Source organism: Drosophila mojavensis, unplaced genomic scaffold, assembly GCF_018153725.1.
Source record: "Drosophila mojavensis isolate 15081-1352.22 unplaced genomic scaffold, ASM1815372v1 contig_80, whole genome shotgun sequence".
NCBI lineage: Eukaryota > Metazoa > Arthropoda > Insecta > Diptera > Drosophilidae > Drosophila > Drosophila mojavensis.
Genome location: NW_025318906.1, coordinates 1,100,778 through 1,128,481, shown reverse-complemented (window position 1 = coordinate 1,128,481; position 27,704 = coordinate 1,100,778). Strand labels below are relative to the sequence as shown.

Genomic DNA, 27,704 nt, shown 5'->3' with positions numbered 1-27,704 from the left:
CTAAGCAATACTCTGTACAAGGTGTGCAGTGAGGCGGAATCAAGGCTGAAATTTGAATAGTGACTCTAAAACCTGTTCTAATATCTGTCAAACTGCATATGAATTACCTTGAATATCTAGAGATGCTGGGCTGTTTCTTGTGGAGGAATATGTGTGCAGCTAATATACCCCTTTCATACATGACTAACAGGGCAGATGAAGACTCTGCGTGGCTGCCAAGGCGACTCGACGTAGAAGCAACAAGAAAGCAAACATGATGAATTTATTGAATGAGGAACTATATACATATTATATATCAGTGTGTATATACATATATATGACAATCTATATGTATGAAATATAATTGCTTGAATAAAAATTTCAATGGAAGACTGAAAGAGCTAAATGTCTGTCAGTGGCAGATGCGGGCGCAATGATAGAATTAAAATTGGACTGCAAGGATTGTAATTACGCTCAAATGATATAAAAAACAAGCACAAGGATATGCAGCATGCTGAGCCAGAAGGAGACAGAGAGACAACGAGGGAGCGGGAGCAAAGTTTTGCCTCGTTTTTAATGAAATAAAATAAATGCAGCGAACAGAGTAGCTCAAGGAGCAAAAGCAGCGGGCGGCAGCAGAGGCAAGAGAAGAGCAGACAAGAGGAGTAGAAAAGCAGCTGGAAGAAGAAGAGGAGGAGAAGGAGTAGAAGCAGAAGCAGGGGGCAGAGCAGCAGCAGGAGGCAGCAGGTCGCCGGCTTCTGCCGCAAGGACAAAAGGCAAAAGTTGACATTACGATTGTGTTTATGGCATTGTTTGTGAAACTGTGTGTGTATGTGTGTGTGTGTTTGTGTGTACTGTTGATATTATATTACATTTTATAAATTACATTTTGTGCGCAGGCTAATGCACAACATAAAAAGCCAAAGGCTTGATTTTTATTTCTTGCCTTCAGTTGCATGCAGCAAATACTTATGCGCCGTAAAGCAAGTTGCAGATGGGGTATATTAGTTGCCAGTTTTGATGGAAATAAAAATACATAAAATATATGGTTATAGTTATAGAAAGGCATAGCATAGATAGGGCATATATTGTATAGGATTTCACTTTGGCATAATTATCTATTGGGGAAAACAAAGAATTAGATAATCCTGAATAAATAGAGAAGAATCAGATATTACCTTGCCCTAATGTGCCATAAATCAAAGGGAATCTTTTTCTCTCGCTGTGCTTTCAATACCCTTCAGCAGCCTTCCCACCACAAGTAGAGCATCGCCTGGTCGGCTACAGCCGACTCGCGCTTATTATTTTAGCTGCTGCTGTACATTAGCAGGTCCTTCGTCCTTCGCTCGAGTTTGACTTCAATTGCAGCAACGGAAATGCATTAAGAAATTCAACTTTGGCCCATGCAACAGTTGCACCAATCAAGCCACGCCCTCTCCTACCTCTCCGGCTGCCGCCCCCCGTCTTCTTTTTGTCAAATGCTTTTAATAGGCACTTGCATAATACAAATACATATTTCCACATTTCCATAAGCCATTCCGTCAAACCTCCTCCCTCCCATCCCTCCTCCCTCCTCCCTCCCTCCTTTTGAACTGTTAGCTAATGCGATGTCTAGCCAATATATCGATTCATATGTGACTTATTTATTTATACATATATAGAAAAATAAATATTGTGCTACAGTGAACACATATTGAAAGCGAAATAAATATATTTGAAATGAATGTACAGTGAATGCTCACTAGAGGGGAAACAATTGCAAATATCAAAGAGAAGATACAAATTAATTTATAAAGTTTTGGTAAAATTGAAAATATTTTAGAGGAGTAATAAAGAAGATATTTCTATGCTCTAAGCTGATATTTTGTGCAAATCAAAATTGCAAAAATATATTAGGAAATAGAGCAATACGAATAGCTCAACACAGTTGAGTATTTATGGTCTTCACTGTACACAGAAAGAATAAAGTAGGAATGTGGAATGTGAATAGATCTTCATATAGACGCTACAGATTCTAAGAAAGGAACGTATTTACTTTATCAGTAGAACAGTATATAGGGAGTAGGATAGCAAAGGAAGCCCTTAGGCAGGTGTTCACTGTAACAGTGACATTCAAATCAAAGCTTCAAATTAAAAAACCAATTCAAATAAGTGGCTAATGAGAGAAAGAGAAAGGGAGAGTGAGAGAGGGAGGAACCCCATCGACGCCTAAAAGCGCGTCACATTTATACAAAATTTGTTTTCACTCAAATTTTTCATGTTTTCCCTTCTATTTTTCTTTTTTGCTGTTGTTGTAATTTTGTTATTGATATTTTTATGACAAATAATCCGCTTTCACAGCAATTGATGTCAGGTGAAATGAAAGTTAATACCCAACAACGAGTCCAATTTGATTGGGGCGCAGCTGATAAACTTTTATGATTAAATATATATATATACATATATATATATACATATATATATTTATATATATATTTGATGTCGCTGTTATCGATGATAAGGCTAATGATCCCTTTGCCAATCATTATGATTGTATTACACATATTTGGCTTTAATAATAATACAAAACCCAAGCCGCCGCCCCCTCAGCCTCTCCCACCCTCCCCCACTGCATTTGGCCTTATCGCTCGACCTGTTTGATTTTGTATTAAATTAGTGTCGTATAAATGTTTTTGTTGCTGTTGCTGTTGTTGTTGAGGCAGCTGGCAGCAGTTCCCACGACTTATCACAACAGCAACAACAACAACAACAGTTATTTACAACAATTTATTAAACAATTTTATGGTGTTATCGTTGCATTACGCATACGCCGCATGAGCCCAGCCTCTGCCTCACTTGTAATGTAATTTCCGTTATGCATTTCCGTCCCGTCCTCCTCCCCTCCCAGCTGCTCTTCATTGAAAATCGTGCGTACATTTATTTATCTGCTGCAGTTTGGCAGCATGCGCGCCACTTCATTTCCGTTGCCGCAGCTCATTGCTGACATCATCGCTGCTGCTCAATGTGCCACGCGCATTGGCAATGTTCCAGCTGGCGATTTCAGTGGGGAAAACAGGGATGAGCGGGCTTCGACAGAAATATCCTGAACTATGCAGCAGCTGATCTGGCCTGGCATGAGCAGAGGCTGAGGAGGATCTTCTCGCTTATACATGTCGAGCAGAATGATAGCAATTATTATAATAATGATACAGCTAATGCTAATGATGCACGAGCTGAAGTGAGCAGAGGACACTAATACTACTGATACTAAGTCTAAGTCTAATACTAGGAGTAATGACAATGCTGATCAATACCAATAATCTATACTAATCAATGCTAATAATCAATAATAATAATACATAGAGCAATACTAATGTCAATACTTATATTGATAATAATACGCATACCAATGCAAAATGAAGCCCGGCTCAAACTTTTCTCCTAGTTCCATCTCTAAGAATCATAATCTAGCTCAACTCGTCTATCACTAATATATGTACATATGTCTTACCTTACATCGGCTTACCGTTATTTGTGTCGATCCCCTTCAATTCGTTCTCCATTTGCGCAATCCTCGCAAATTGCCATGCAATTTATTTGTAGTCTACTTATTGGCGCTGACTAGCTCGGTTATCCTCAGCATTGTCATTGTTTATACTGATGCCAGACAATTTCAACTCGCTCTCCTGCCTCTTCTTCTTCATCAGCTACCCCAGCTCCAGCCCCAGCCCCAGCCATAACCACTGGCTGACGAAATTGGCTTCAATTATGCGCCGCATTATGAAATTATGAAAGTAAGTAGCTGCAGTTGCCTTCGCATTCGCATTCGCATTCGCATTCGCGTTCGCTTTCGCTTTGGCCAAATGTAATTGCCGCAATTTGCAGTCGCAGTTGCAGTCGCTAATAACGTTTATTAAAACCATAACAACGTGGCCATCCTACCCTACCCTGCCCACCTCGTCTCGTGTACCATTAACAATGAATGTGGCATGTGTGGCATGTGTGGCATGTGGCATGCTGCATATGTGTTACGCTGGCAAATTATGCAAATCCTTGTGAAGCACATTAATGACAATTAATCGCTGCAAATTAAAATGATGACAATGCTCCACATATGCCACAAGGATTTATATGCAGCCTCGCTCTCCCCCTCTCCCCTCTCTCTCTCTCCATCTCTTTCTCCATCTCTTAACGCTAAATTATGAACTAAGCTGGATAGTTGATAAAGTGCTCGCCATTCAAGCGCCCCACGTCGCGCTCCCGCTGCTCCTGCCTGCGCTCCTCGTGCCGTCCATCGAGTCCCACGCCCAGGCGCTCTATGAACTTGGCCGAACGATATCCATTTTTCTGAAATTTAATTTTTAATATAGTATATGTAATATATTTGTAAATATATATGGCGTATAGCTCACCTCGTAGTACAGAGCACGCGCTTTTTTAGCCGCCTCTGGATCGAAATCCCAATCGGTTCGCACGTGAGTTATCGGCTCTCCAGCTACATTGTTTTGCAGCGTTTCACTGATCAGTCGCAGGATGAAGCCGTCAGCTGTGCGAGAGCTCAATACCAATAGAAAGCACTGCAGGAAGAGAAGAGTAAAATGAATAAATAATTACTTGAACTGATCGACTTATGATTTGAATATTGTAGAAATGTACTCTAGGCTAAGCTCAGTTGATCAGAGCTAAATATTTACGACCAATTAGGACCCTTATCTCAGTTTGAGGCCATTACGAACCGCTTTATACACATGAATAATACTACTATTAATCCATAAGCATAATTATGCCAGAATGATGACAACATTGACACTGATTACGGTCATTATACTCATTATAGTTTTTACTACTCATCATGAACATAATAAATATAATTAGCCCTATTATGAGCAAATTATCCGTAAGATAATGCTATAGCAAAAAGATCATTAATGATTAAAATTGCATCGTCAATATAAAAAAAAATTGTATTAGAATAATATTAATAAGAATACACATAATTTTAAGATAACAAGCGTTAAGAGTTAACGCTATATATAAAATATTTATAATATACAATATAATATATAATACAATATTTTGTATAAATATTTAATAAAATCAAGTTAGATTAACTAACAAATATGTTTAATCAAAATTAATTGCATCGCTCCACAGCGCCTTTCGAGAACTGCCTAGCGACTGATCAAGCTCTACAGCTGGCGCCCATTTAAGTAGGTCACACAGTCACTCAAAGTCGAGCTCGGCAAATGAGTAAAATATTCTGTGAGAGTTACTGTGAGAGCATTTTTAAGCTCATAGGAGAGGCACAGTGTATGCTAGATTTATGGGTTGAGTGATGGTGAATATAGAAGGGATAAGACAGACACACATGTGCACCATTTTAAGCATGCACACAATATTGTTTAGTTTTTTAATATCTCACTATTTAGATTTTATTAGCACTTGAATTTTGAGTAATTATATATAAATATTTAATACATTTATCTTGGGATGGCACAACTTAATAGCCATAAATCAGGGTTTCAGTTTATTTAATTACATAAGCAGCCACTCGAGGTCATTTTCGTTATGCTTAATCCAAATATTGCGCCACATTCAACTGTTTATGCACTCTCGATCCACTCTCAGTCCACTTGAGATCCACTCTAAACTTTCGATTTGAATAAAATTCGAGCCATAGCTTAAATATTTCGCACAAGCGTTTCTTACAGCTTTATTTGTTGCTTAGCAAAACGAAACGACTTTCACACTTACAGCCAACAAAAACAAATATCTCATTTGCAACATTTTCTATAATTTTGGTTTTTACTCGTGAGTAACTCAGTGCGCAGCCCGTGCGAGTCACTGGACCATTGATCACTAAATCCAAAAGCTTGAAAAAAACTGCGAAGTTGCATAAAGCGCAGCCAAGCGCCAACGCAAATATCGCATGAATAAAGAAACAAAAAAGCATCGACAAAACTTACGGTAAATAAAGTCATCTTGTTCGGCAGAGCAACACAAATGCCGATAACTTGCTGAAAGAAGTGTGAGAGGGACGGGGCGATGGCTGGAAAGGCGAGGGAGTCAAGGCGCGGAAGGCAGAACGAGGCAGAGAGTCCGTAGGGAATGAGGCAGAGCAGAAGAATGCAGGAGCGAGCGAGACAGGTAGCGTGAATAAATATTCAATAAAGTGTGGTAAGAAAACAAAAAGCTAAACGATGATTAGTTATGTCTTAATTTATGAGCACAAAACACAATGCGACAAATTAAACGAATCCACTCAAAAAAGGTCAGCATCGAACTTTGGCTTTGTTGACGACCTTGAGAAAAAAACTAAGTACCCAAAAACAATTATTTTTATTATTATTTGTTTGTCTTTTTATTTTGACTCACTTTAATGACATACCGAATTTGAAGCAGACGGAACTAAATAGCGGGCAAAGGTTAGTGCCACCTGCCATAAGAGCCCAAAGCAGCTTCAATAGAGGAAAACAGAAAAATGGCACAACAAGCTACAGAAAGACGACGGCAAACTGGTTGCACGAATTATCATTGCAGAAGTTACATAATGGACCATCAACAACATCATCATCATCATCATCATGGAGATCATGATGGGAAACCAGCAAACCAGAAAAAAACTAAGACAACAACACTTCAGTAATTTGGCCTCAATTCCGTCAACTTTATTTATTTATTTTTTTTTTTTGCGCTGCTTTAACAGCTGTGCCAAGCCACGCTCTCTGCTCTCCCATTCTCTCTCACTCTTTCACTCTCCCACTCAGCCGCACTTGCATTTAGCTACGTGCCTGGCTGCATGTCAACCTATCAAATTTATCTATTAGTTACGCTTGCTGCCAAAAAGCTCTCTGCGAATTTCCGGCTTCTGCTGTCCAGGAAGCAGCGCGCTGCTTTAACATCTGCTCGCTCTCAGCACAGGACTTTCACTTTCGTTGAGACGAAACACACGCATTAGTATTGAGTAAACAACAGAAGATTTCATGGAGCTTTCCAAGCGGAGCTTTTGAAGCTCTTGCGCTTGCGCTCTGCAACGCGCGTCGTCTGCAACTGGAATTCAGTTACCAAACAAAACGCGTGCGGTCAACAACACAGCGGCAACAACGATTTAACCGTTAGCTTTGTAAAACGTGATCAAGCAATAAATACAGTGGAAACATTCGGATATATTTGCAGACAAACTTTTTTTTTTGGTTGCTGTAGCCATGGCAAATTTGAATACGCTGCTGCTGCCCGTAAGTATTTGACGGAGAGAGAGTGTGTTTGGGCTGGCGATGTTGGCCCCATCAATTAACATGGCCAAAGACAAGCGCTGACACAATTTCCGCGCGAAAGTCGCACCAAAAAGAAAAGTGTCTGCACCTGCCAAGCAAATGTGACTGGAATGCACAATGAACTCAACTTGGTGTCGTTTGCTCCGTTCCCATTGGTCAGCGCGACGACACATTTTGAATTGATGTCGGCGCCTAATTTGTAATCGCTGCACGACAGAAGCGGAAGACGAGAGCAAAAGAGAGACCTTGAAATGTGCTCATTGCCCAATTCTGCAAGTGATCGAAGCGGCTTTTCCACTCTCGCGCTCTCACGCTCTCTCGCTCTCACACTCTCCCCGACAGGCAGCGCATTGGCCAATTGCAGAGCTTACAAAATGTGTCATAATCTTAAAGCTCAGCCACTTGTTTTACTTTGGTTTCATTACTGTTGTTATTGTTGCGTTGCATAATCATGGCAATAGCCGCTGTTGTTGTTTTCTTTGTTGTAATTGTTGTTGTTCCAACTCATGCAAGACTCGAGCCGAATTAGTTGTGCATTTATGTATTACATTTGATATGTGCCTGACACACTGAACTAATGAGCCGGCTACTTTTGCTTTATATATATACCTATTATTAAAAAATGATATTATATTATTATTAAAAATATTATGTTTTTCTATTTCAGCTCATTTTCTTAATTGTCGCATTTGTCGTGAACACTTCCTATGCGACAGTGCAGCCGCGTGCACCAAATTTCCAGTATTTCGAAAGGTAAGGTGTCTTTGTATAACACTTTTCATGATCATGATCTATACCAAATATTTTACCATACAGACCCAAATACCGTTATCCATACTATGATGAAAATGGGCGAGGCAAACTATTGTATGGCTACGGCGGACCGGATCTATATCAATACAAGACATATACACCGCTGGAGGGAATACATTAAGCAGCTTTAACTAAATTTAAAGCAAATATATATAATAATTGTAAATGTAGTTAAATAATTTATACAACCTAAATAAATGGCATTTTAAACAAAGTAAATAAAAATGCGCGCCAAATGGTGCAATTTTAAGTATAGATGTCGCAATTAAGAACTTTTTGAATTCTAAATGAACACTAGATGGCGCTACTACGTGTTTATGTTGTATTGTGAATGGCCACTTTTCATTGCGAATGGCAAGTTCTTAGTAGAGTGGAGGAAACAGCACAAACGTTTACCATTTTGTCAAATTTATTCAATCTATTTACTTGAATTGCATTTATAAAACTCAAAGCCAGTAAGATGTCACGCAAAGAAGCACTCTCACAGTTTATCAATCAAATACACGGCCGACCCGTTGCCGTTAAGCTGAATAATGGCGTTGATTATCGAGGTGGGCTGAAAATCGAATGCCGGCTTCTGGTTGAGAATTAAATGCTAACAAATTTGAGAATGGTTTTACAGGTGTTTTGGCCTGCCTGGATGGCTATATGAACATAGCGCTGGACCAAACGGAGGAATATGTCAATGGACAGCTAAAGAACAAATACGGCGACGCTTTTATACGAGGCAACAATGTGCTCTACATATCCACACAGAAACGGCGCGTGTAGAAAATGAAATGAAAATGAAAATGAATAAGACAAAACTTACGATTTATTTCATAAATAAATTAAAGTAATAATTTACTCCCTCAAGCCTCAGATCGTGTTGCGCGGTATCGCGCCAAAGTGTCGCAGCTGACTCAAGGAGTAGCCCGCGCCAAGCGCCGCAATTAGATTTTCGCCCCGTCGCCCGAATTTTCGCTCGTAGACTGGCCGCCAGTTGCGGCCGAAGTGTGGATCGAAGGGTATTTCGCTCGGTTGCTGGAACGGCGAGTTGCCGAAGAACAGTCGTTCGATGTAATCCAAGACGGCCTTCTTCTTCTGGAAGTGCACTATAATGGGATTCGCTTGGGCGCCATAGCGTGGATCTTGAGAGTCGAGATTCTTGAAGTATTGAAAGTTGACCAGATCCACATTGGAGAAGTCGAACGTCGCCTCCGTGCCCAGCAGCAGCAGCTGCAGCCACTGCAGGTGCGAGAAAGCACATGTTAATTAGCCGCAGCGACTATCATTTAGTTGACTAATTGCCCACTTACCACTAATCCGAATGTAATCAACACGTAGTTCCACATATCGCTACCCTTTAAAGACGCAGCTCCTCTCGGTTGTCCACTCGAAATTCAACTGATTTGTGTAAATTTCGGCTAGCGCTTGTCCAGCATGTATTGTCCGCCGATTTGCAATCTTTATACATATATATGTATGTGCATATGTATATCTGTTTTCCCCTCTTGTCTTTTGTCGTAATCAATGCCAAGTTACTCAATCGGACGCCCAGCCAAATGTAAAAGACAATACGTGGTCGCCCACCTCGACCAATTAATTGTCATGCGGGTCACATATTTTAGCCCAAGCTCCCCCTGCACAGCTGTCCACTGCTCCGTGATAACCTGTCCAAGCGTTGAGAGCAGACGAATCAAACAGCTTTTGATGACAATCAAATTGCATTCGCTCCAAATTTAACATGTCCAAAGATATATGCTGTCAGACATGTATCGAGCCATCAAATACCGTGCCCCACCTACTTTCCCACCAGCCGCCTCTTTCAAGCCTTACCTCTTTTAACATGTATTGAAAAACTTTGAATAGGCAAATCTGTTTGCTTATAGCTTTGTTTGAATTCATCTAGTCCTGCAACGCCCACCAACCGCGCCCCCGTGCCTCACTGGGCATTGCATTGCTCCAGAGTCGATGCAAAAAATAGAGCAATACAGTAAAGTCTGCCTAAATACGACAGTAAGTAAACGAAAATCTAAGAATTGATAATTAATGAATAAACTATATCAAATCTGGTAGCAATTGTGCCTTAGGCAGGTTTTACTGTAGTTCAACAAATATATAGCAAGCTAGTTAAGCGTGTGTGTGAGTGTGTAGCTTAACTATATAAAATGTTTATAAATTATTTTTATTCATATAAATTTTAATTTTAATTATGCAAATTTCGTTAGCCCGATATTTAACTCAAAATGTTTTTTTTTTTTAAGTAATATCAGAAATTGATTTAAAATATATACCAACTATATATGAATGTGTGTGTGGCCTGACTATTTTCTGTATATTTTTTTTTACTATTATTATATATAAAATCACATTCCTATTATTTATATATATTTTTTAATATTATGCAAATTTTAATGGTATTTGCATGCTTCGCTTTTCAACTTAAATTTGTTTTTTGTTTTTGTTTTTCCACTTAATAAACGCAAAGTTAAAATTGTGTGTGTGGGGGGCAAATGAAAACCAAGGCGTGGTAAGGAGATTGCTCTTAGTGTTTACTTGGACCAAGCGATCAATTGTTTCATATCTGGATCTGTGGAATGTCCAAGAAATAGTATTAGAATTAGTTGCAGTTCAATTTACAGGGTATCTGTGCTGCCTACCATCCTCTTCGTCGGTAACAACGGCCGCTGGGACTGCCTTTTTCTTTTCCTTGACTTTCTCGGGTAGATCTTCGGTTGGCGCTTCTGGCAACGTGGGCGTTGGCTCTGGTATGCCAATGATCTCCTTGTCAAAGTTCTCTTGCTCCAGTTCGTCCAGCTCCCGCTCCAGATCCTCATCATCCAGGTCGGCGCCAAAGGCCACGGGATTGGATATAGCGTCGGATATCTCACGCGCCACATCCTGTTGCTCGGCTATATCGTCCATCATATCGTGCACCTTGTCCACATCCCTAGAAGAGCAGAAGCAGGAGAGGATTAATGGGTTTTCTCTTCGGATTAGCTAGAATCTACTTACATGTTCTGGTGCGCGGATTTCAACGCGTCTGCTGCGTTCTTCATGGTGGTCAACACCGCTGTATTCGTATTGGCGCTCTCCAGGGCCTCCCGCTGCATCTCAATGGTTGATAAGGTGCCATCGATTTGCTGTAGCTGTTTCTCCAGGCGCTTCTTCTTTTTGAGTGCCTGCAGAGCGACTGGAAAAGAAGCAACAGATATTTGAGTACAGCAATTGCAGATAAGAAACTTTATGTAAACAATATGAATCTTGCATATGATGACAAATTTAGCTGTTTGTTATCTTTTGCCCAATTGTAAAAACAATTAATTAAATGTTTATATTACGTTCTTAAAGGGTTTTTAGCATACAATAGCATCCGGCCAGTTAAGCAGCAAGAAAGGCAAGAAATACACATTTATATATTGAATTCTTCATACTTCATGTTTGGCAAAGTGATCTGTTATTATTAATTTTTTTCAGTGTAAATTTCATATTTAAGGCAACAAAAACAAAAGCAAAAGTTAACAATAAATGAGTCATAGCTGTTGGCGCATGCCAGGTAAACCCAGCTGTGGCTTCTTTATTGATTAACACATACCTCTTTTATTTTTGGATGCGTTTTTGCGTGCTGTATTTAATTCCTCCTCGATTTTGGACTCGAGAAACTCTTGTTTCTTTATGAGCATATTTTCGGTCTCTCGCAGCTTTTGTATCGCCTCGCCTGTGGTGGGGGCGACCTCTTTTTTGCCGCCAAACATTTTGCCAAAGAAACTCATCGTGTTTGTCTTTGCTTTTTAGCACAAATTGTGTATTTAATTATAATTAATTATTGTTTTCCCTATTGCGTTCTCCTTGCAGACTTTTGTCTGGTGTTTTTGTCTATGGGCGAGTGTGCGTCATCGTGTTATCGAAAAATTATTAGAAACATATGCAACCAGTACGAGACGATACCGATAGGCAACATGCAGCCGTGTTGATGTAAGCCATCCCTGTGACAGTCCAGTCAATGTTGGTGTGTCAGCCCTGGAAGAGCAGAAAACAAATGCATTGAAAACAAAACACATTGAAGGTAAATAACAAATGGCAAATCGCACCGTCAAAGAGGCGAAAAACGTGCACGGCACAAATCCGCAATACTTAATAGAGAAGATCATACGCTCCCGCATCTACGACTCCAAGTACTGGAAGGAACAATGCTTTGCACTGACCGCCGAGCTGCTGGTTGATAAGGCCATGGAGCTGCGGTTCATAGGCGGCGTCTATGGCGGAAATATAAAGCCGACTCAATTCCTTTGCCTGACGCTGAAAATGCTGCAAATTCAGCCAGAGAAGGACATCGTCGTGGAGTTCATCAAGAACGAGGAGTTCAAGTATGTGCGCGCACTGGGCGCCTTCTACTTGCGTCTCACAGGCGCCGCCATCGATTGCTACAAATATCTGGAGCCGCTCTACATTGATAATCGCAAGCTGCGTCGCCAGAACCGGGCTGGACAGTTCGAGATCGTCTATATGGATGAATATATTGATGAGCTGCTGCGCAATGACCGCGTATGCGACATCATTTTGCCGAGGATACAGAAACGCTCCATATTGGAGGAGAATAACGAACTGGAGCCGAAGGTGTCGGTTCTGGATGAGGATCTGGATGATGAGGTGCCCAGCGAGGATGAGGCCAAAGACACCGAAGAACTGGATTCGAGTCGCCAGAAGAATAGCTCCTCTAGCTCGGTGCGGCGTCCGCGTCGTGCGCGCTCCAAATCCAAATCACGAGAACGGGATCGACGAGCTGCTCCTCCCAGCAGCAATGGTCGCTCTAGGGATTACTATGACGAGCTGGAAGAATATGATCGGCAGCGCAATCGAGTGCGGACGCAGAATCACAGCAGCAGCAACTACAATGACGACTACGATCGCCGCCAATCGGGTCGCAATGAAAACCGAAGGGACGGAGAGCGAGATCGACGTGATCGAGATCGTGAGCGGGACCGGGAGAGGGAACGCGAACGGGAGCGTGAACGAGAGCGGCATGGTGACAGAGAGCGTGACCGGAACGGCGACAGAGATCGAGAGCGTGAGAGAGAGCGCGATCGCAGCAATCGTCACGAGCATCGGGAAAGAGATTCCCGCAATGATCGTGATCGACGACGCTACTAAAATCGATCATCAAATTAATAACTTTTCATTATTTTGTAAAGACTTATAAGAAAATAATAAAATTTCAAAAACCAATTAAGACTCGATTAAATAACAACCAATAATTCAACTAGCTACAAATTAATCAGCTTGATGCGAACGCGATCATTGGGAACAGAGCTCAAAATGGTAAACAAGAACAGCTGTTTTAGGGCTATACTCAAAAAATTTAATTATTTAAAATATAAATAAATATATGAATAAAAAACTTGTGCGTTTTACAATTAAAGTTACCGCCAAGATTATTAAATTAGTTCTGCATGAACTCAACTGGTTCAATGTTAAACGCCTCAATGCGCTGGCAAACGCGACTAGTGGAAACACTGCAATTTACTCAAAATGGCATGGTAAACAAGAACAGCTGTTGCTGCAATGGAAAGCTCAGAGTTTAGAAAGTTTGCGAAACGCTGAATGAGTTAATGAGAGGCGGTAGAATAAATATTATTAAGTAGTATTGTGTGGAGTGCAAACGCAACTAGGCAGAAGTTCCGTTCCGCTAAATTACGCGCTCACACACACACATACACTCAAATTGTAAACGTCGCAAATTATAAAGAGCGCGATTTGTGTCAATACAGATAAACGAGTTTTGTTTTTGGTTTTTTGTTTTTAATTTAGTGAATAACAATTCAACATGATTTGCTAGTTCCTTTGTCTAAACAAACAATTGAAACAGTTGTTCATACTTAAAAATTTTAACAAATTTTAAAACCAAACATGAGCGTACGAAGCGATCGAGAGCCTTTGGTAAACGAGGCGGAGTATGAAGACGAGCAACTGCCACGCCTACTAGATGCTGCACTGTCAAGTTCAGATATAGAGGCCCCTGCATTGCCAGCAGGCAGTAGAGGCGGCAGCTCTAGCAAATGGTTTATATTAGAGCCCGCAGTGTTTTTGATATTCGTGGGTCGCAGCTTAATTGGTAAGGAATTTTGAATTTACTGCTAATCACAGAGTCTGTTACAGTCATACTTCATTGTATTCTAATTTTAGGGGCGGTGCTGCAGAATCAGATACTGTACCAAACCTGCGTCACGATCATGCACTTCAACGAAACCCAATGTGAGCCGCTGCTGGGCGTCGATCGGGGTTCGCAGGAAACTAAAGTAAGTTTCCTGAGCTCAAGCTCAAGATGTTATCTTCTATAATATATACAATGTATATGATATACTCTATATGTAATGATAGCCGTCTAGCTGATTGGATATTAACAATGAGCAAATGAAAGTAGAGAGAACTTCGGCATATCAAGCTGTATATGATATATGTGTATATATTGGTATAATAAGGGCTCAATGGAGCTATTTAGTATTGCAGTAACCTCCACATATATATGTGGTTGTAGTTACTAATTCAGTTTGCGTACTATGATCTATTTATATATAATATGAACTAGCTCTATTACAATGTCAGTATAGAAGGCAAAAATCAGTTATTGGATAATTATTTTAATAGCTCTCGGGCATACTTAGCTCTATTTTGGACTCTGTCCATTTTTTTAATCTTATATGAAAGAGTATTCAGAATTTTCTTATAATTCTCACGCTCTTTCTCTCTCTTGTTTTTATATCATTATAAAACGTACTTGACATTTCTTATCGCTTAAACTGTTATAATCCAATTTCCATTACGCTAACGACTTTGACATATACGCATCGAGAAATCCAATCAGAAATGAAAATAATGTATTTGATGATCTATTGTTTGACTAGACAGATAAGAATGAAAACCTCTATAGGCGTACATATATATATATAAGGAAATGTAGTTCAGCTCTTATCTGGGGCTTATGAGCGACGCCTTTAACCAGGCATGACTAATTGTTGCAGTGGTCGAAAATATTATCGATCGAGGAATACTTTGATCTGAATATACCCAATGGCACGCGATGAGTCATTCGGGTGCTAGTCGAACAGCTGCTTAAAGCCAATTGATTATTAGCACTTAAAATGTTTACTACCTAAATTGTTGTAGAAGCTGGAGACCGAGGTTCAAGGCTACTCGGCGGATATCACAATGGCCATATCGCTATTGGAGAGCATAATGCCAGCGTTTGTCAGCCTCTTCATCGGGCCCTGGTCGGATAAGTTCGGCAGACGGCCTATATTGCTAACGGTTTTCACGGGTAAGATGAATTTACTATAGTTACAGATATTAATAATTGATATATAATTAGAATTGTAATTATAAAAAATTAAAATTATATAATTATATTGTATATATTATATGAAGCGATTTGTTATGTTATATATTAATCAGAAATATGATTATTAATAATATTTGGGGTATATAATATATATAATCTATAATCTATAAAATGTATTTATGTATATATCCATATTCTCTTCCCGTGCTTAGGGTATGTGGTCGGCGGTGCCATCTTGATAGCCATATCAGAGGTGACAATGTTCCATAACATTAGCCCCTGGTGGTTCCTGCTTGCCTCGGTTCCGTCCGTTTTAAGCGGCGGCACTTGCGCCCTCATCACGGGCATTTACTGCTACATCTCCGACGTGGCCAACGAGGAGAAACGCGCCTTTAGGTAAGGCCCAGATCACCTTCAGCTCGATTCCTTGTGGAACTGCGAGTAACTCGTGTCTATTTTCAGAATGGTGCTGAATGAAGCATCGCTGTGCGCCGGCATGATGATTGGCAATGTGGCCAGTGGTTACATTTACGCAGCCACCAATTCGGTGACGCTGTTCGGCATTGCGGGGGGCTTGATGTTCCTGGCGCTGCTCTATGTGTACTTCTTGGTGCCGGAGAGCTTGCCGGCCGAGGACATACAGCAGGGATCGCGAGTGCGTGAGTTCTTTCGCTTTGGCCTGGTCAAAGATCTGGTCAGAACTACCTTATTGCCGCGTGCCAACTTCGATCGCGCCTTCATCTGGCTGACTATGGTGGCGCTGACCATAACCATCTTCAACATGGAGGGCGAGAACACGGTCAACATCATGTTCCTGCGCGAGCAGTTCGACTGGACCATCAAGGACATCAGTCAGTTCAATGCGGCACGCATCGTCATCCAGCTCATCGGCAGCGTCGCCGGCATGATACTGCTGCGGCGCGTCCTCAAGGTCTCCATCATTAGCGTGGCCATGCTCTCGCTGGCCGCCTGCGTGCTGGAGAGCACAGTGCGCGCCACGGCGAAGTATTCCTGGGAGATGTATCTGGGCATGACGCTTGGCATGATGCGCGGCGTGCTGGGACCCATGTGCAGAGCGATACTATCGCATGTTGCTCCAGCCGCCGATGTGGGTGAGTGACTACGACTATGCCTCCTCCTCTCCTCTCCTTGCCAGCTCTGTAAATTGTCTTCTCCTAGGTAAAATCTTCGCTTTGACCACGTCCATGGAAATGGTCTCGCCGCTGGCTGCTGCGCCGCTCTATACGTCTGTCTACAAGGCAACGGTGGCCTTCTATCCAGGCGCCTTCAATTTCATGAGCGTCGGCCTGTCCTTCCTCTGCTACATTCTAATGGCGTGAGTAGTGCTGCGAGGGTAGCTGAAACAGTTTTCCACTTAATGGCAAATATACATAAAAGCATTCCCTGCATCTTGAGCTCGACTTTTATGATTAAATGCGAGGGTAGTCTGTAAAGTCTTCCATCTATTCACATTCGTATGAACAAAAGTCGAAAACTCTTCATACTTCTCTCGCATATCTTCAACATCAGTCGAGAGAGATCTGTATTAGCTGCCCTCGTACATAATACATTTGCAGAGGTGCCTCTAAATTACTTTCTTTCTATCTTTGCAGCATCATCTTTGGCATTCAGAAATCGTTGAACAATTCGAGCGTCTATCAGACCATAGGCAGCTAACCAAAGATTACCTCAACCTTGGCTTAGCTCAATTCGCAAAACCTTAACGAACATGCAATTTACCTTTTTTGTGATGTCTAGACAGAATCGTTTTTACAAACATATGTATATACACAATGCATATATATATACATCATGTTAACTGTATGATAGACCATTTTTTATATCAGTATGAGAAGTATTAGCAGTTTTTTCAACTTGTGAATGTAATTTGTAATTTGTAAACGTAAAGGCAATTTGTTTCAATTCGTAACTGCCCATGGGAACTGAACTGTATATAAAATAATATATATATGTATACAGATATATACAATGTTATAATATACCAATTGTACAAAGATAGACAGAGACCAAGCCAATTGTAAAATATTATCAAAACTTAAATTGAAAGTAAACCAAATCTATATATTTTCTATAGCTTTAATGCTCAACTGGCTGTTCGTTAGATTTATTGCTTATTGGAGTTAAAGGGCTTTCGCTTAAGCCTAGATCAGATCACAATTATTTATAAATAGAAAATAAAACTAAACTAAAGTAAAGTAGGATATGTAGGCGAATCACATCGGAAGATCGTGAGCTCTCCTATTTCAGCACCTTGGCGTAGTACTCCCTATGCATAAGCTTGAAGCGCAGCACACAGCTGTAGAAATGTATATAATCATTAGTTTTAGCATTAGCATTAGCATTAGCAGCTTACCAGATGAATATGAATGACATCATATAGAAGCCCACACTCATGAAGTTGAAGAGGCCCGGATAATAGTGAAGCGAGCGTTTGTAGACGAAGGTGTAAAGCGGCGCAGCGACTAAATTAATAACAATTAATTATTAATTAAGAATAGCAATGCTAATGAACATCCGAGTTGGCCAATGACTTACCGAAAGGTGCAAACGATTGCAAAACATTTTTGATTGAGAAAATTTTGCCTGCAAAACAAAAAGAAATGGAAACATAGAAATGAAAGATAATGTAGATTTATATATGGCTAAAGCGTACCCAAGTCGGAGGAAGGTACTATATTAGAGACAATGGTGCGACACATGGGTCCGCCAATAGAGCGAAACACGCCCAGTACAACCGATAGGTACATGTGCCACGCCTGCGTCGAGCAGCCCCTCGCCAGATTCTTCAATATTTCCGAGGCGAATGAAAGCAGCGCCAGTGTCACCACAGATAGACGGAAGATCTGTAAATATATATAATATGTATAGAGTTGTGATAGTAGTAGATAAACATGTATACTATATAGATATACATACATATATCCAACTAAATTTGAATAGGTAAATGTTTTAATACCAGTCTTTGATCACATTAAAGTCTGATAGATTTCAAGAAACCCACATATATAGCATATCGTATATACCGTATGTGTTATATTTATCCTACTTGCTTACCTTGCGCAGTATCAGGAATCCAATGAGTGCGCCCACCATGGGCACCAGATGGCTGACCGTCTCGTAGAAGGTGTAATCCCTGACAGACCAATGGAACTTCTCGCGCACGAACAGATACATGACCGTCATGACGCCATCTATAAGATTGCAAATGCTAATTGATTTTCAAGTAAACGACTTACAGATATCCTATAATCAAAAGTAAAAGCTGTGTTTCACTACTGGCTGTTTCAGTCTTGACTGGCCGGCTAGTAAATGCCATAACGACCAGCAAAGACCCTACACACCGTTGCTACCCTCTTGCCTTCGAGTCAGATCGAACTTACCAAAGACAAAGATGGACAGGCACATGGCCATTGTGACCAGCCAAATAATTGCCCGTGCATGATTTTCGCGTGGCTTCGTGCAGGTGCTAACCATATCGCGGATGTGTGAAAAACTGAATAGTCCGGTCTTTTTGCCATCGGCGTCGGGCTGCGGCTTGCTCTGGGCCTGTGCCCGGGCCTTCACCTTGGGCGGCAGCTGCTCCACATATTTGGCCAGCAGATCCTCATCGAATGTCATATTGGGCGTGGCAGGCGTGGGCAGCTGATGACATTGCTGCTTCTGCTTATCCTGCTCTGCATCGCAATCGGGATTCATGAATATGGGCGGACAATCAATGGCCACGCACTCCGGTTGCAAATCAGATGCCGTAATGGGCATTTCCTTTTCTTTATTGGCGGTGGAAACGGTGGCCTCGTTTGCCATCCTGGCCTCATTTTCTTGCCTATAATGCAGGCTTTCCGGTACGAAAAATATGACAAACAAGCAGCCCAATGTAGTGATGCAGCCGGAGATGCCAATGGTGGTGGCCGCGTTGGTGGCGGCATAAACAAAGCTGGACAAGAGCGAGCCACTGGTCAATCCGATGAAGAACAGCGACTCCATGAAGATCATGCTGAAATAACAGACAAAGCAAAAGATAATGCCCGAGAGGAGGCTAGATATAACTGTACCTACTACTAGAGGGTTCCACTTACCGATATGGCCGCGTTTTGGTGTCGGTTATGTCCGAGATGAAGCACAGAGCTGCCACGGAGAAGACACAATTGCCGCCAAGCATGGAGTGCGGTACGGCGGCCGCAATATACCACCAAGGATTGATTTCATAGTAGGTGGACAGCTCACAAATGGCCGATGTAACCAGAAATGATAGAGCGAATCCTGCAAAAACACATAATTGAGGAATATTATTTCAGTGCTACACTCAATTCCTTGGTCGCTTAACTGGCCACAATCTATTCTATTCACTCACACTGGCACACAGCATTCAGAATTGAGCTTAGCTTAGTAAAGCTGCTGTCTCGCTCTCGCACAGGACAAAGCAAATTATGCTCATTTACACTAGGCAAAATCTTGGGCAAGTGAATGGTGTAGCAAAACAAAATGAAAGCAGAGAGAATGGGCAACATGGGCGTCCCAGCCATTTTTTGAAGGGGATAATTAAATGAATATAACTTAACATAAATAAAGTGACCCTGTATATTGGGAGAAAACTACTAACAGAATTTAATTTTGCTCAGAGTTCGAGGCCCTTTCGTTGCTTACGCCCATGTTTAAAAGAGAACACAATTAACAGTTATGTAATAGCTCACACTCTGACCAATCGCAGACACACAGGCAAAGATGTACAACATTTTCATTTACCAATCATGGACACGATGAGCAGTGGCTTGCGTCCGTAGTGATCCGACCAGGAGCCAATGAAGAGGCCACAAAAGGCAGGCACAATGCTCTCGAGCAGCGTGCGCGAGAGAAATAGGTTAGCCACATATGGCTGCAGTTCTGTTTCGATTGCCTGGAAAACAGTGATTTAGTCGTTGTGCAATCACTAAATAAATAAGTTCGAGTAAAAACCTTGATCTCGGAGCTGGCATTTTTATCATCCAGCAATTTGCAATCGCTTACATTGTAGCGAAAAATCACTGTGCAGGTCTGGTAGATGATCTGATTTCTCATGATGGTACCTAAATGTTGATAGATATTTAGTGCCTTGTGTAAAAGCAGTTTCTAATGTTGGCACTTACCTGATAAGGTTATCGAAAAGAGCAGCATAAACACAACCGGTTCTATGTAGACCATATAAAAAATTCGATGCCATTGAATTTCACGAAAGCGTTTTAATGTCAATGTTTGCGAGACTTTTTGGACCATTATGACAAGTGTTCTTTAAAGCAAAATTCTTGATCTGGATTGCAGCGATTGGAGATTTGTCAGCTATGCTCGGCTATGCGTAGTTTTTCTTAAGAATGCCTCAAATGTCTCTAGCACTTATAGGAAAAGTTCTTGGCTGGTCAACTTGTTGGCAACTGAATTTCAAATCACAAAAAATGATTATTTATTATATTTTTCAAAGGTACAGTTCAACGAATCTATTTATTTAGAGGCCAGTTTGAGACTCGCCTAGTTACATTATATGTTTATCAATTAGACTCTGGCGAATTTCAGCAATGACATATTGGCAATAAACAAAAAAAAGGTATAACAATGCGCACTTCACAGCTCAAATTTATATTACGTATACGACAGGTAAATACACACGCACAGATACACTCACACACCAATGTTGACCTTATTTATGTTTGAATTCCGTTAAGTTCAGTTTGGGATCTGAGATGCGACTTGAATCGTTGCTGGATTCTGTAAATGAGCTGGTCGTTGTACAGTCTCTGGGTTTTTCTAGCCGGTCGAATGCGAAAACGTAGAACAATCACTAAAGATGCAGCCGAGCACAAATATTCCGCAACACTTGTTCATCAAAAATCAAAGTTAGTTCCCTCCATATGTACACCTCTCCTACACACATGTAATTTAGCTATGTACTTCAATGGCTGTTGCTTCTCACAAGCATTCCGTTCTCAACACACTCGATTGCTATAGTCAGGTAGTTCGATATTGCAGCGACAACGTTTCCGATTCGTTTAATTTCGATTTCGCCGACTGCCGGGCTTAAATAACTTTTTGTGGCTCGCTCCCGGCGGCACTTGCTACAGGTTTGAACACTCCTAGGCACACTTTCTGTTGTTTCTATGCCCGCCAGCTAGATGTGCAATGAGAGTATATCGGTATTGTTGTTTCCAACAGTCAAGCTTAGCAGAAGCCTAATAAAGTAGCTTATATTAGTCAACGAATATTTTCCAGACTGCGAGCGAGCATGGCACAGTCGTTCATAGCCACTACATCCAATTGTTTTCGTCGTGCAAATGAGAAGCACGAGCCACAGTCAAAGCCCGCAAGAGAGTCGTAAAAAAATGAAAACAAATTTCGTTAATCAAATAAATCCCATTTAAATCAGTAAAATCACCAAAACATCTGTTGCTAGATATATGCGATATTTATATGTATTTTCCTTTTCCTATATATGCAGTATGTATTATTCAGTTATACAGTATGTAACTCAGTTTTTCAATTTGAAGCTGTAAAGCAACTAGAATTTATTGTCTTAAAACGCATTCAATCAAAGCTCTAATTATAAATTAGCAAACATAAATTAACGCTCGATTTAGCATCTGAAGTTTGTTTGTTTGTCTTTTTTATTTATATAAAAACGTACATATTTATAAATGTATGTATATATATTTATTTATATATATATATGAAGAGTCTGTCCAGTCACTTGACGCACACGCCAATGTCTGGAAATTAACATGGCGCTTCTATTAACCCATATCTAAAACCTAGTGTAAATGTCAAAGGCATGTCAAAAATTGTAAATAATTATTAATTGTGGTAAATAATGAAGGAAATTATAGTCATGGTTTCTGACACCCCCTTGTTTAGGTTTCTATTTATCATGTAAGCCCTGAATTGGACTAAAATTAACTTTAGTCTCTGTGGATTCACTTTTGTTAAATAATCGAAAGTTGACTTATTTCATTTGGTTATATAGATTTCAGTCAGGTATACACGCACCTATGATACCCTCATCACTCTTCTGTATGCTTTCATTTATATTCATATCGGTAAATAGCAGGTATCTACCAGTCGTGCACTCCCTACCGCTTTAACTTGTATAGCTTCGCTACCCTCTAAGTATCCAATGTAGGGTATATTATAGTCGAGCACATTATTTGATTTTTATGCTGGCTTATAAAACCCCCGCTCCATCCAACACTTCGCACATTCGGTGATTTTTGTATATGTAAATATTTTAATAGGGTTTTAAATATTTTTTTATATACCAATATATATAATATATCCGCCGGATCGACCAATTTGTATAATTGATGTGCAAATTTGCCGAATGACTAGCAAATATAATATAATTAATTTTTTTGTTTAAGTATCATTTGAAAATCGGTTCATAGTGTGCGGGATATCTGGATTTCTTTCGCCAGACGATGCTGAAAAAGAAAAGAAAAACAAATAGATTTTTTGTTAAAATTAGCATAGTAAGTATTATTTGCATAAGTCTGTGAGCTACGCACAGCAGCAAGATTATCGCCAGCCCAAACAGATTGGCGCTGATCAGGTTGAAGAAGCCTGGCGCAGTGCTCAGCGTGAGCGTATAGAAGATGATATACAGCGTGGACGAGGCGAACGGCGAAAGCGTCTGCAGCACGCTCAACAGCGCAAAGACTTTGCCTGCAATAGGAAGTGAAGAGATACAATCGACTAGAGAGAGATACAAGCAAGTCGAGATACATCAAAGTAGAAATTGATGTATCCGCATATACTACTATTAGATACATTAAAATACAAAACAAAGATACGAATCTAGCCCGAAGCGCTATCTTGTTACATAGGAATCGTATCTTTCAGATACATTTGAATGGGGGCACCAATAATGTTTCTGAAAGATTGAAATGCCATACAGAGATACGAATGTGTGTAAAGATACAGTTATATCTAAGAGATGTATACATGTGTATGTCGTACGTATCTGAAAGCTACAAATGTAGCTCAAAGATAAGAATTCAACTGAAAGATACAAATACAGCTCGCACAAACCTCGCTCATCGGCTGGCAAGAGATTCGTTATCATCGTGCGGCACATGGGATTCACCAGGGATTTGAAGAGGCCCAAGCCAATCGCTAGATAGATTTGCCAGTCAACAAAGGCAAAAGCTTTCATCAGACTGCTCGCCGCGTGACTCAGGAGCGAGATGAGTGCCAGCCACAAAACGGCTGATCCGCTGCACTGCAAGCCAGAGTAAGTGATTAACCAATGCACAGTTGGATGACAAGGGGGAGTCCCACCTGGCGCAGCAGCCATAGAAACAGAATGCCACCCGAGCCGGCCACAGCGGGCACCAGAATGCTCACCGACTCATAGCTGGTGAAGTCACGTACGCTCCAATGGAACTTGGCGCGCATGAACAGATAGAAGACAGAGTTGCTGCCATCTTAAAATATGGGAGAGAGAGAGAGAGACAATATATAGTTAGGGATACCAATTTGTAATAGTCAACCCACTCACCCGACACAAAGGCTGTGAGCAGCAGCACACACATCAGCAGCACGAGTATGGAGCGATCCTGGAAGAGACGTCCCCTCGCACAGCTTTGCCACAACTCCCGCACGACGAAGCCTTCGGAGAGCTGTCGCTGTGGCAAACTCTCGGGCAGCAGGGCGGCCATGAGGAACAGCGCAAACAATATCGAAGCAGCTGAGATAACAAAGATAACGTAGGCATTGCTGGCCTCATAGACGTAGCCAGAGGCAAAGCTGCCCAGCAGCAGGCCCACATAGATGCACAGCTCATAGGCGATCATTCTATATAAAGGTGGAAGAGATAAAGAAGTCGTTGAGGTAGGTCAAATATATCTTAAAGTTAATCAAAGATGGAAATGTATGTTAAGGGGACTTCCAATATTCCGAATAAGATTAAAATGTATCTTTAAGATTATTTGCAGCCGAGAAAGTCCAAGATAGAAAGACATAAGTATATACATTTCATATAGGCCTAGCTATATGTTTCTCCTCTCTCTCACCTATAGGATCTCATTTTGCCCGTAGAGACATCGCCTATAAAGCAAACAGCAGCCACAGAGTAGGTGACGCTGTTGCCCAGCAGCGAGAGCGGAATGATGGTTATCACGTAGAGCCAAGGGCTAACCAGTCCATGGCGTTGCATGGACACATACGCGATAGCAGCGGAAAGTATGTACTGTAGAGCATAGCCTGGAAAGGAAGAGAGAGATGGATATTGATTTGAGTTTAAAGTTATTAGTAAATAACTGGGTCCACCTAAGTAGGAGGCCAACAGCAGGGGCTTGCGTCCATAGCGATCCGCCAAGGCGCCAATGAATAGACCACTGAAGGCGGGCACAATGCATTCGACGATCTTGATGGTTAGGAAAACTCGTGCTGCGTAGGGCTGGACCTCAGCTTCGATGCGCTTCGTCTCATTTGTGATATTTCGTGTGCCCAGCAGGCTGCAAAGCGTTTCCGGGTAACCAAAGCCCGCCGTGCAGCTCTGATAGATGATCTGAGTTTTCAATATGGTGGCTGAAATACAAGTTACGATTAGTTGCATCTAGTTTATGCGGTATGCAAGACTTACAGGAGAAATTATATGAGAAGAGCAAGATCAAGATCAGCGGCTCCAAAAGAAAAGTACTTGGCTGTGCGCATATCTGAGCAGCCGCTCCCGGATTGGGCTCTCGATTTTGATCTGAATTGGGGTCAAGGCTGACAGTTGGCACTACAGCATCCTGCTCGTCAAGGCTTGCCTCATTGATGCTGCTAGAACTATTCCGGCTGCCTGCATCATGGCTATGCCGTTGGGATTTGCCGAAGAGGGTCTCATGGGCGTGCGGTGCTTCCTCCATAATCGATTTGCAACTGAGCCGTATGCAAAATTGCTTGAGTTGCTCATTTCAATTGAGTTAAAGTTGCGTTGCTTTCAGATAAAGAGCCGACATTCTGTATGCATGTATGCGTGGGGGTTTCCATTAGGACAACAGCAATGTTTATATTCGTATATGTGTGTGCGTGCAAGTATACACTTGTTTATCGTCGTTTGATCCAATTGATGACTCAGCAGCGAAGTCGAACGACCAAGCTACGATTTAACTGCTGAACGTGCCTTATCTTAAGCTAACAACTAACTTTAATAAAGCCCTTTTAACAAACAAGTTGCACTGCCAGCCGTTTATTGTATTTATCAAGTTTTTAAGTAAATAATTATAAAAATTCTTGAGAGCACTACGGAGTTCTGATTAACCTGGGTTTTGAATTACAATTTTCCCTTTTTTGAATATTGGCGGCAAATCCCCTCTTTTTCAAAGCCAGTCAATATAAATACCAAATCGCAAATTTGCTAAATAAGCCAGCTTTCAACAAGCAAACATACTAAGCTAAAATACCAAATTTCGATTATTGTACAAGCTATCGACTTTGAATTGATAAATCGAAAAGAAACCTCCGAATGGAAGACCACGGAGATTTGCAGTCCTTGCTCTTGGCAACCAAAACAGGAAAGGAAATTTCTGAATATCATATTAAATTGCTGCAAAAACAAAATATTCGAACGGTGGAAGAGTTCGTGCATGCAGATAAGCTGCACACGAGACTTGCGCTGAGCAACGATAAAACGGAGCAAATTAAGCGGGAGATCTTGGATTTGTGTGTGCGCAGGATTAAGTTTAAAACCATCTATAAATGCGAACCCATAAGCTACTCCACAGGCATAGAAGAGTCAGTGTGTGAATACAGTTCACTTGTTTCATAGGTAAACAAAATATATTTTGCAGATTGGATAACCTTTTGGATGCGATTGGCCAGCCTTTGCGGCCTGGTCGTGTTTGGGAGCTCGTTGGGGAAAATGATGTGGGAAAAACCGAACTTCTACACACGCTGGCTGTGAATTTCGTTTGTAAACAAGATGACAATCAGCAGGTGCTGTTTGTGGACACCAATTTGGACTTTGATAGCGAACGTCTAGACGAGATCCTGCGAAAGAAGCAGCTAACTGACGAAGCTATAGATAACTATTTAGATAGGATTAGTGTGGCTAAAGCATGCACTGCAGAAGCTTTGCTGGCAGCTCTTCAAGAACTGCTCAGAAGGCTAACAAGCTCTAAGGGAAGCTCTGAGAGTGTCTCGGACATAAAGCTGATCCTCATAGATTCCCTGACAGCTTGTTATATTCTATATCGCAGCAGCTATGACCGGAATAAGGGACGCAGCTTTCTAACAGAGCTGACCGTAGTTATACGCAAGCTAGCTGTGGAGCATAGCATAGCTTTTATCATTGGCAATGCGATATTTAGTTTGGATGAAGAATGTGAGCGAAATGATTTATCTTAGTTTTATATATACATATGTTATCTTAATATACAGCAGCTGCAGATGATGATGAGGAGGAGCTGAGCCACATAGGGGCTGTGAATCCAGAGGATTGCAACTACTTGGGGGACTACTGGAGCTCCGTTTGTACACTCATATTGTCGCTGGAGCTGCCAGAGGATTCTGTACAGGAGAATGATCTGCGTGTGCTTAAAGTGCTTAGCAACAGCTTTGGCATCGGCGAGGGCAGCTGTTGGTTGCGCCTGACTGATGCTGGCATCATTTGAAACCTATTTAACGTCTAGCTCCTGGTCCCAGTTGCTGTTGCTGGTACGATTTCATCACCCTTTTGCCCGGTTCTATGCCATCGCTTAAACCAGGTCGTTTCCTCTTATTGCCAGCAGCGCTTTTGTTGACTGTTGTTGCTGGCGCTTCCATCTTAGGCTCATTTCCAGCAGCCACAGCCTCAACGGAGAGATCCGAGTCGTGCGCATATTGACAGCTTGTGCCGAAGCGACATCGTCCTTTTCTATAATTCCAACATATTTTTCGTCCATTTTTTAGCTGTAAATGTGCATCGTTGTTGACCATTTTCACGTGTCTTTCCAGTGAAGCGGTCTTGTGCAGCTCTGCATCCAGAAATGGATTACTAAATACATCGCCGGTTCGTTTTGCAGCCGCATTATCCAAAGCATCGCTAGCACTGGGCAGCTTTAAGGGTTTCTGTGTGGCAGGCGCGCTGAAATTTATACTTTTATAAATACTAATTATAAATATATAAATACTGTTTTTTCACCTTTGCTTGTTGTTTGTTTCCTCTTCTTCTGAGTCACTGCTGCTGCTTTCCACATCGGATTCAGATGAATCGCTATAATCAGCGACAAGCGACATTGTTTACGTTTATAACAATAGACAGTGTGACCGCGGTGCACAGCTACTAAAAAATGCCAACATGCACTGTTTATAAATATACTAACTGGAATATACCGCAT

At 41.2% G+C, this 27,704-nt stretch overlaps 11 protein-coding genes and 1 long non-coding RNA gene across 17 annotated transcripts; 5 read left to right on the top strand and 7 right to left on the bottom strand.

Annotated features, from left to right (window-relative positions):
- Positions 1–861: 861 nt before the first annotated feature.
- Positions 862–1,513, bottom strand: LOC122757715. Its single transcript, XR_006357828.1, has 2 exons — positions 1,158–1,513; positions 862–1,097 (listed from the first exon to the last, which is right to left on the bottom strand). It is a non-coding gene; the product is annotated as an uncharacterized LOC122757715 (long non-coding RNA).
- Positions 1,514–3,813: 2,300 nt separating this feature from the next.
- LOC6578339 lies at positions 3,814–5,800 on the bottom strand. The gene is made up of 3 exons (XM_044010780.1): positions 5,713–5,800; positions 4,371–4,535; positions 3,814–4,305 (listed from the first exon to the last, which is right to left on the bottom strand). The coding sequence occupies exons 1-3, from the start codon at positions 5,743–5,745 to the stop codon at positions 4,165–4,167; spliced, it is 339 nt and encodes a 112-aa protein (XP_043866715.1). The 5' UTR covers positions 5,746–5,800; the 3' UTR covers positions 3,814–4,164.
- Positions 5,801–7,010: 1,210 nt separating this feature from the next.
- LOC6578338 lies at positions 7,011–8,242 on the top strand. Its single transcript, XM_002004215.4, has 3 exons — positions 7,011–7,193; positions 7,900–7,985; positions 8,049–8,242. Exons 1-3 carry the CDS (start codon positions 7,164–7,166, stop codon positions 8,164–8,166), a joined length of 234 nt encoding a protein of 77 aa, XP_002004251.1. The 5' UTR covers positions 7,011–7,163; the 3' UTR covers positions 8,167–8,242.
- Positions 8,243–8,392: 150 nt separating this feature from the next.
- Positions 8,393–8,891, top strand: LOC6578337 (U6 snRNA-associated Sm-like protein LSm6). The gene is made up of 2 exons (XM_002004214.4): positions 8,393–8,596; positions 8,668–8,891. The coding sequence occupies exons 1-2, from the start codon at positions 8,506–8,508 to the stop codon at positions 8,814–8,816; spliced, it is 240 nt and encodes a 79-aa protein (XP_002004250.1). The 5' UTR covers positions 8,393–8,505; the 3' UTR covers positions 8,817–8,891.
- A 6-nt stretch (positions 8,892–8,897) lies between these two features.
- Positions 8,898–9,417, bottom strand: LOC6578336. Its single transcript, XM_002004213.3, has 2 exons — positions 9,344–9,417; positions 8,898–9,272 (listed from the first exon to the last, which is right to left on the bottom strand). The coding sequence occupies exons 1-2, from the start codon at positions 9,377–9,379 to the stop codon at positions 8,904–8,906; spliced, it is 405 nt and encodes a 134-aa protein (XP_002004249.1). The 5' UTR covers positions 9,380–9,417; the 3' UTR covers positions 8,898–8,903.
- Positions 9,418–10,404: 987 nt separating this feature from the next.
- Positions 10,405–11,923, bottom strand: LOC6578335 (charged multivesicular body protein 4b). 2 transcript variants are annotated; one of them, XM_015163109.3, is made up of 5 exons: positions 11,623–11,923; positions 11,369–11,371; positions 11,043–11,220; positions 10,688–10,977; positions 10,405–10,617 (listed from the first exon to the last, which is right to left on the bottom strand). In XM_015163109.3, the coding sequence occupies exons 1-5, from the start codon at positions 11,798–11,800 to the stop codon at positions 10,580–10,582; spliced, it is 687 nt and encodes a 228-aa protein (XP_015018595.1). In that variant the 5' UTR covers positions 11,801–11,923; the 3' UTR covers positions 10,405–10,579. The 2 variants fall into 2 exon arrangements, with proteins under 2 accessions (XP_015018595.1, XP_002004248.1); XM_002004212.4 differs by lacking the exon at positions 11,369–11,371 and having other exon boundaries at positions 11,623–11,922.
- Positions 11,924–12,015: 92 nt separating this feature from the next.
- Positions 12,016–13,253, top strand: LOC6578334 (pre-mRNA-splicing factor 38). Its single transcript, XM_002004211.4, has one exon. It carries the CDS (start codon positions 12,105–12,107, stop codon positions 13,176–13,178), a length of 1,074 nt encoding a protein of 357 aa, XP_002004247.2. The 5' UTR covers positions 12,016–12,104; the 3' UTR covers positions 13,179–13,253.
- A 356-nt stretch (positions 13,254–13,609) lies between these two features.
- Positions 13,610–17,435, top strand: LOC6578333 (proton-coupled folate transporter). The gene is made up of 7 exons (XM_002004210.4): positions 13,610–14,139; positions 14,211–14,323; positions 15,192–15,342; positions 15,576–15,759; positions 15,826–16,475; positions 16,543–16,699; positions 16,977–17,435. Exons 1-7 carry the CDS (start codon positions 13,935–13,937, stop codon positions 17,038–17,040), a joined length of 1,524 nt encoding a protein of 507 aa, XP_002004246.1. The 5' UTR covers positions 13,610–13,934; the 3' UTR covers positions 17,041–17,435.
- Positions 17,436–17,446: 11 nt separating this feature from the next.
- LOC6578332 lies at positions 17,447–21,421 on the bottom strand. Of its 5 annotated transcripts, none has more exons than XM_032729852.2 (11): positions 21,038–21,421; positions 20,508–20,789; positions 20,338–20,447; positions 20,128–20,278; positions 19,461–19,644; positions 18,765–19,378; positions 18,439–18,575; positions 18,038–18,227; positions 17,920–17,967; positions 17,738–17,846; positions 17,447–17,680 (listed from the first exon to the last, which is right to left on the bottom strand). In XM_032729852.2, the coding sequence occupies exons 2-11, from the start codon at positions 20,632–20,634 to the stop codon at positions 17,623–17,625; spliced, it is 1,728 nt and encodes a 575-aa protein (XP_032585743.1). In that variant the 5' UTR covers positions 20,635–20,789; positions 21,038–21,421; the 3' UTR covers positions 17,447–17,622. The 5 variants fall into 5 exon arrangements, with proteins under 5 accessions (XP_032585743.1, XP_043866544.1, XP_015018594.1 ...); XM_044010609.1 differs by having other exon boundaries at positions 21,042–21,421; XM_015163108.3 differs by having other exon boundaries at positions 21,052–21,421.
- Positions 21,422–22,757: 1,336 nt separating this feature from the next.
- Positions 22,758–25,673, bottom strand: LOC6578331 (tetracycline resistance protein, class A). The gene is made up of 8 exons (XM_002004208.4): positions 24,986–25,673; positions 24,670–24,930; positions 24,414–24,603; positions 23,900–24,195; positions 23,680–23,825; positions 23,431–23,620; positions 22,908–23,064; positions 22,758–22,823 (listed from the first exon to the last, which is right to left on the bottom strand). Exons 1-8 carry the CDS (start codon positions 25,251–25,253, stop codon positions 22,766–22,768), a joined length of 1,566 nt encoding a protein of 521 aa, XP_002004244.1. The 5' UTR covers positions 25,254–25,673; the 3' UTR covers positions 22,758–22,765.
- Positions 25,674–25,822: 149 nt separating this feature from the next.
- Positions 25,823–27,509, top strand: LOC6578330 (RAD51-like protein 1). Its single transcript, XM_002004207.4, has 3 exons — positions 25,823–26,121; positions 26,178–26,710; positions 26,767–27,509. Exons 1-3 carry the CDS (start codon positions 25,853–25,855, stop codon positions 26,997–26,999), a joined length of 1,035 nt encoding a protein of 344 aa, XP_002004243.1. The 5' UTR covers positions 25,823–25,852; the 3' UTR covers positions 27,000–27,509.
- LOC6578329 lies at positions 26,692–27,646 on the bottom strand. The gene is made up of 2 exons (XM_002004206.4): positions 27,509–27,646; positions 26,692–27,451 (listed from the first exon to the last, which is right to left on the bottom strand). Exons 1-2 carry the CDS (start codon positions 27,601–27,603, stop codon positions 27,007–27,009), a joined length of 540 nt encoding a protein of 179 aa, XP_002004242.1. The 5' UTR covers positions 27,604–27,646; the 3' UTR covers positions 26,692–27,006.
- Between the last annotated feature and the right edge of the window lie 58 nt (positions 27,647–27,704).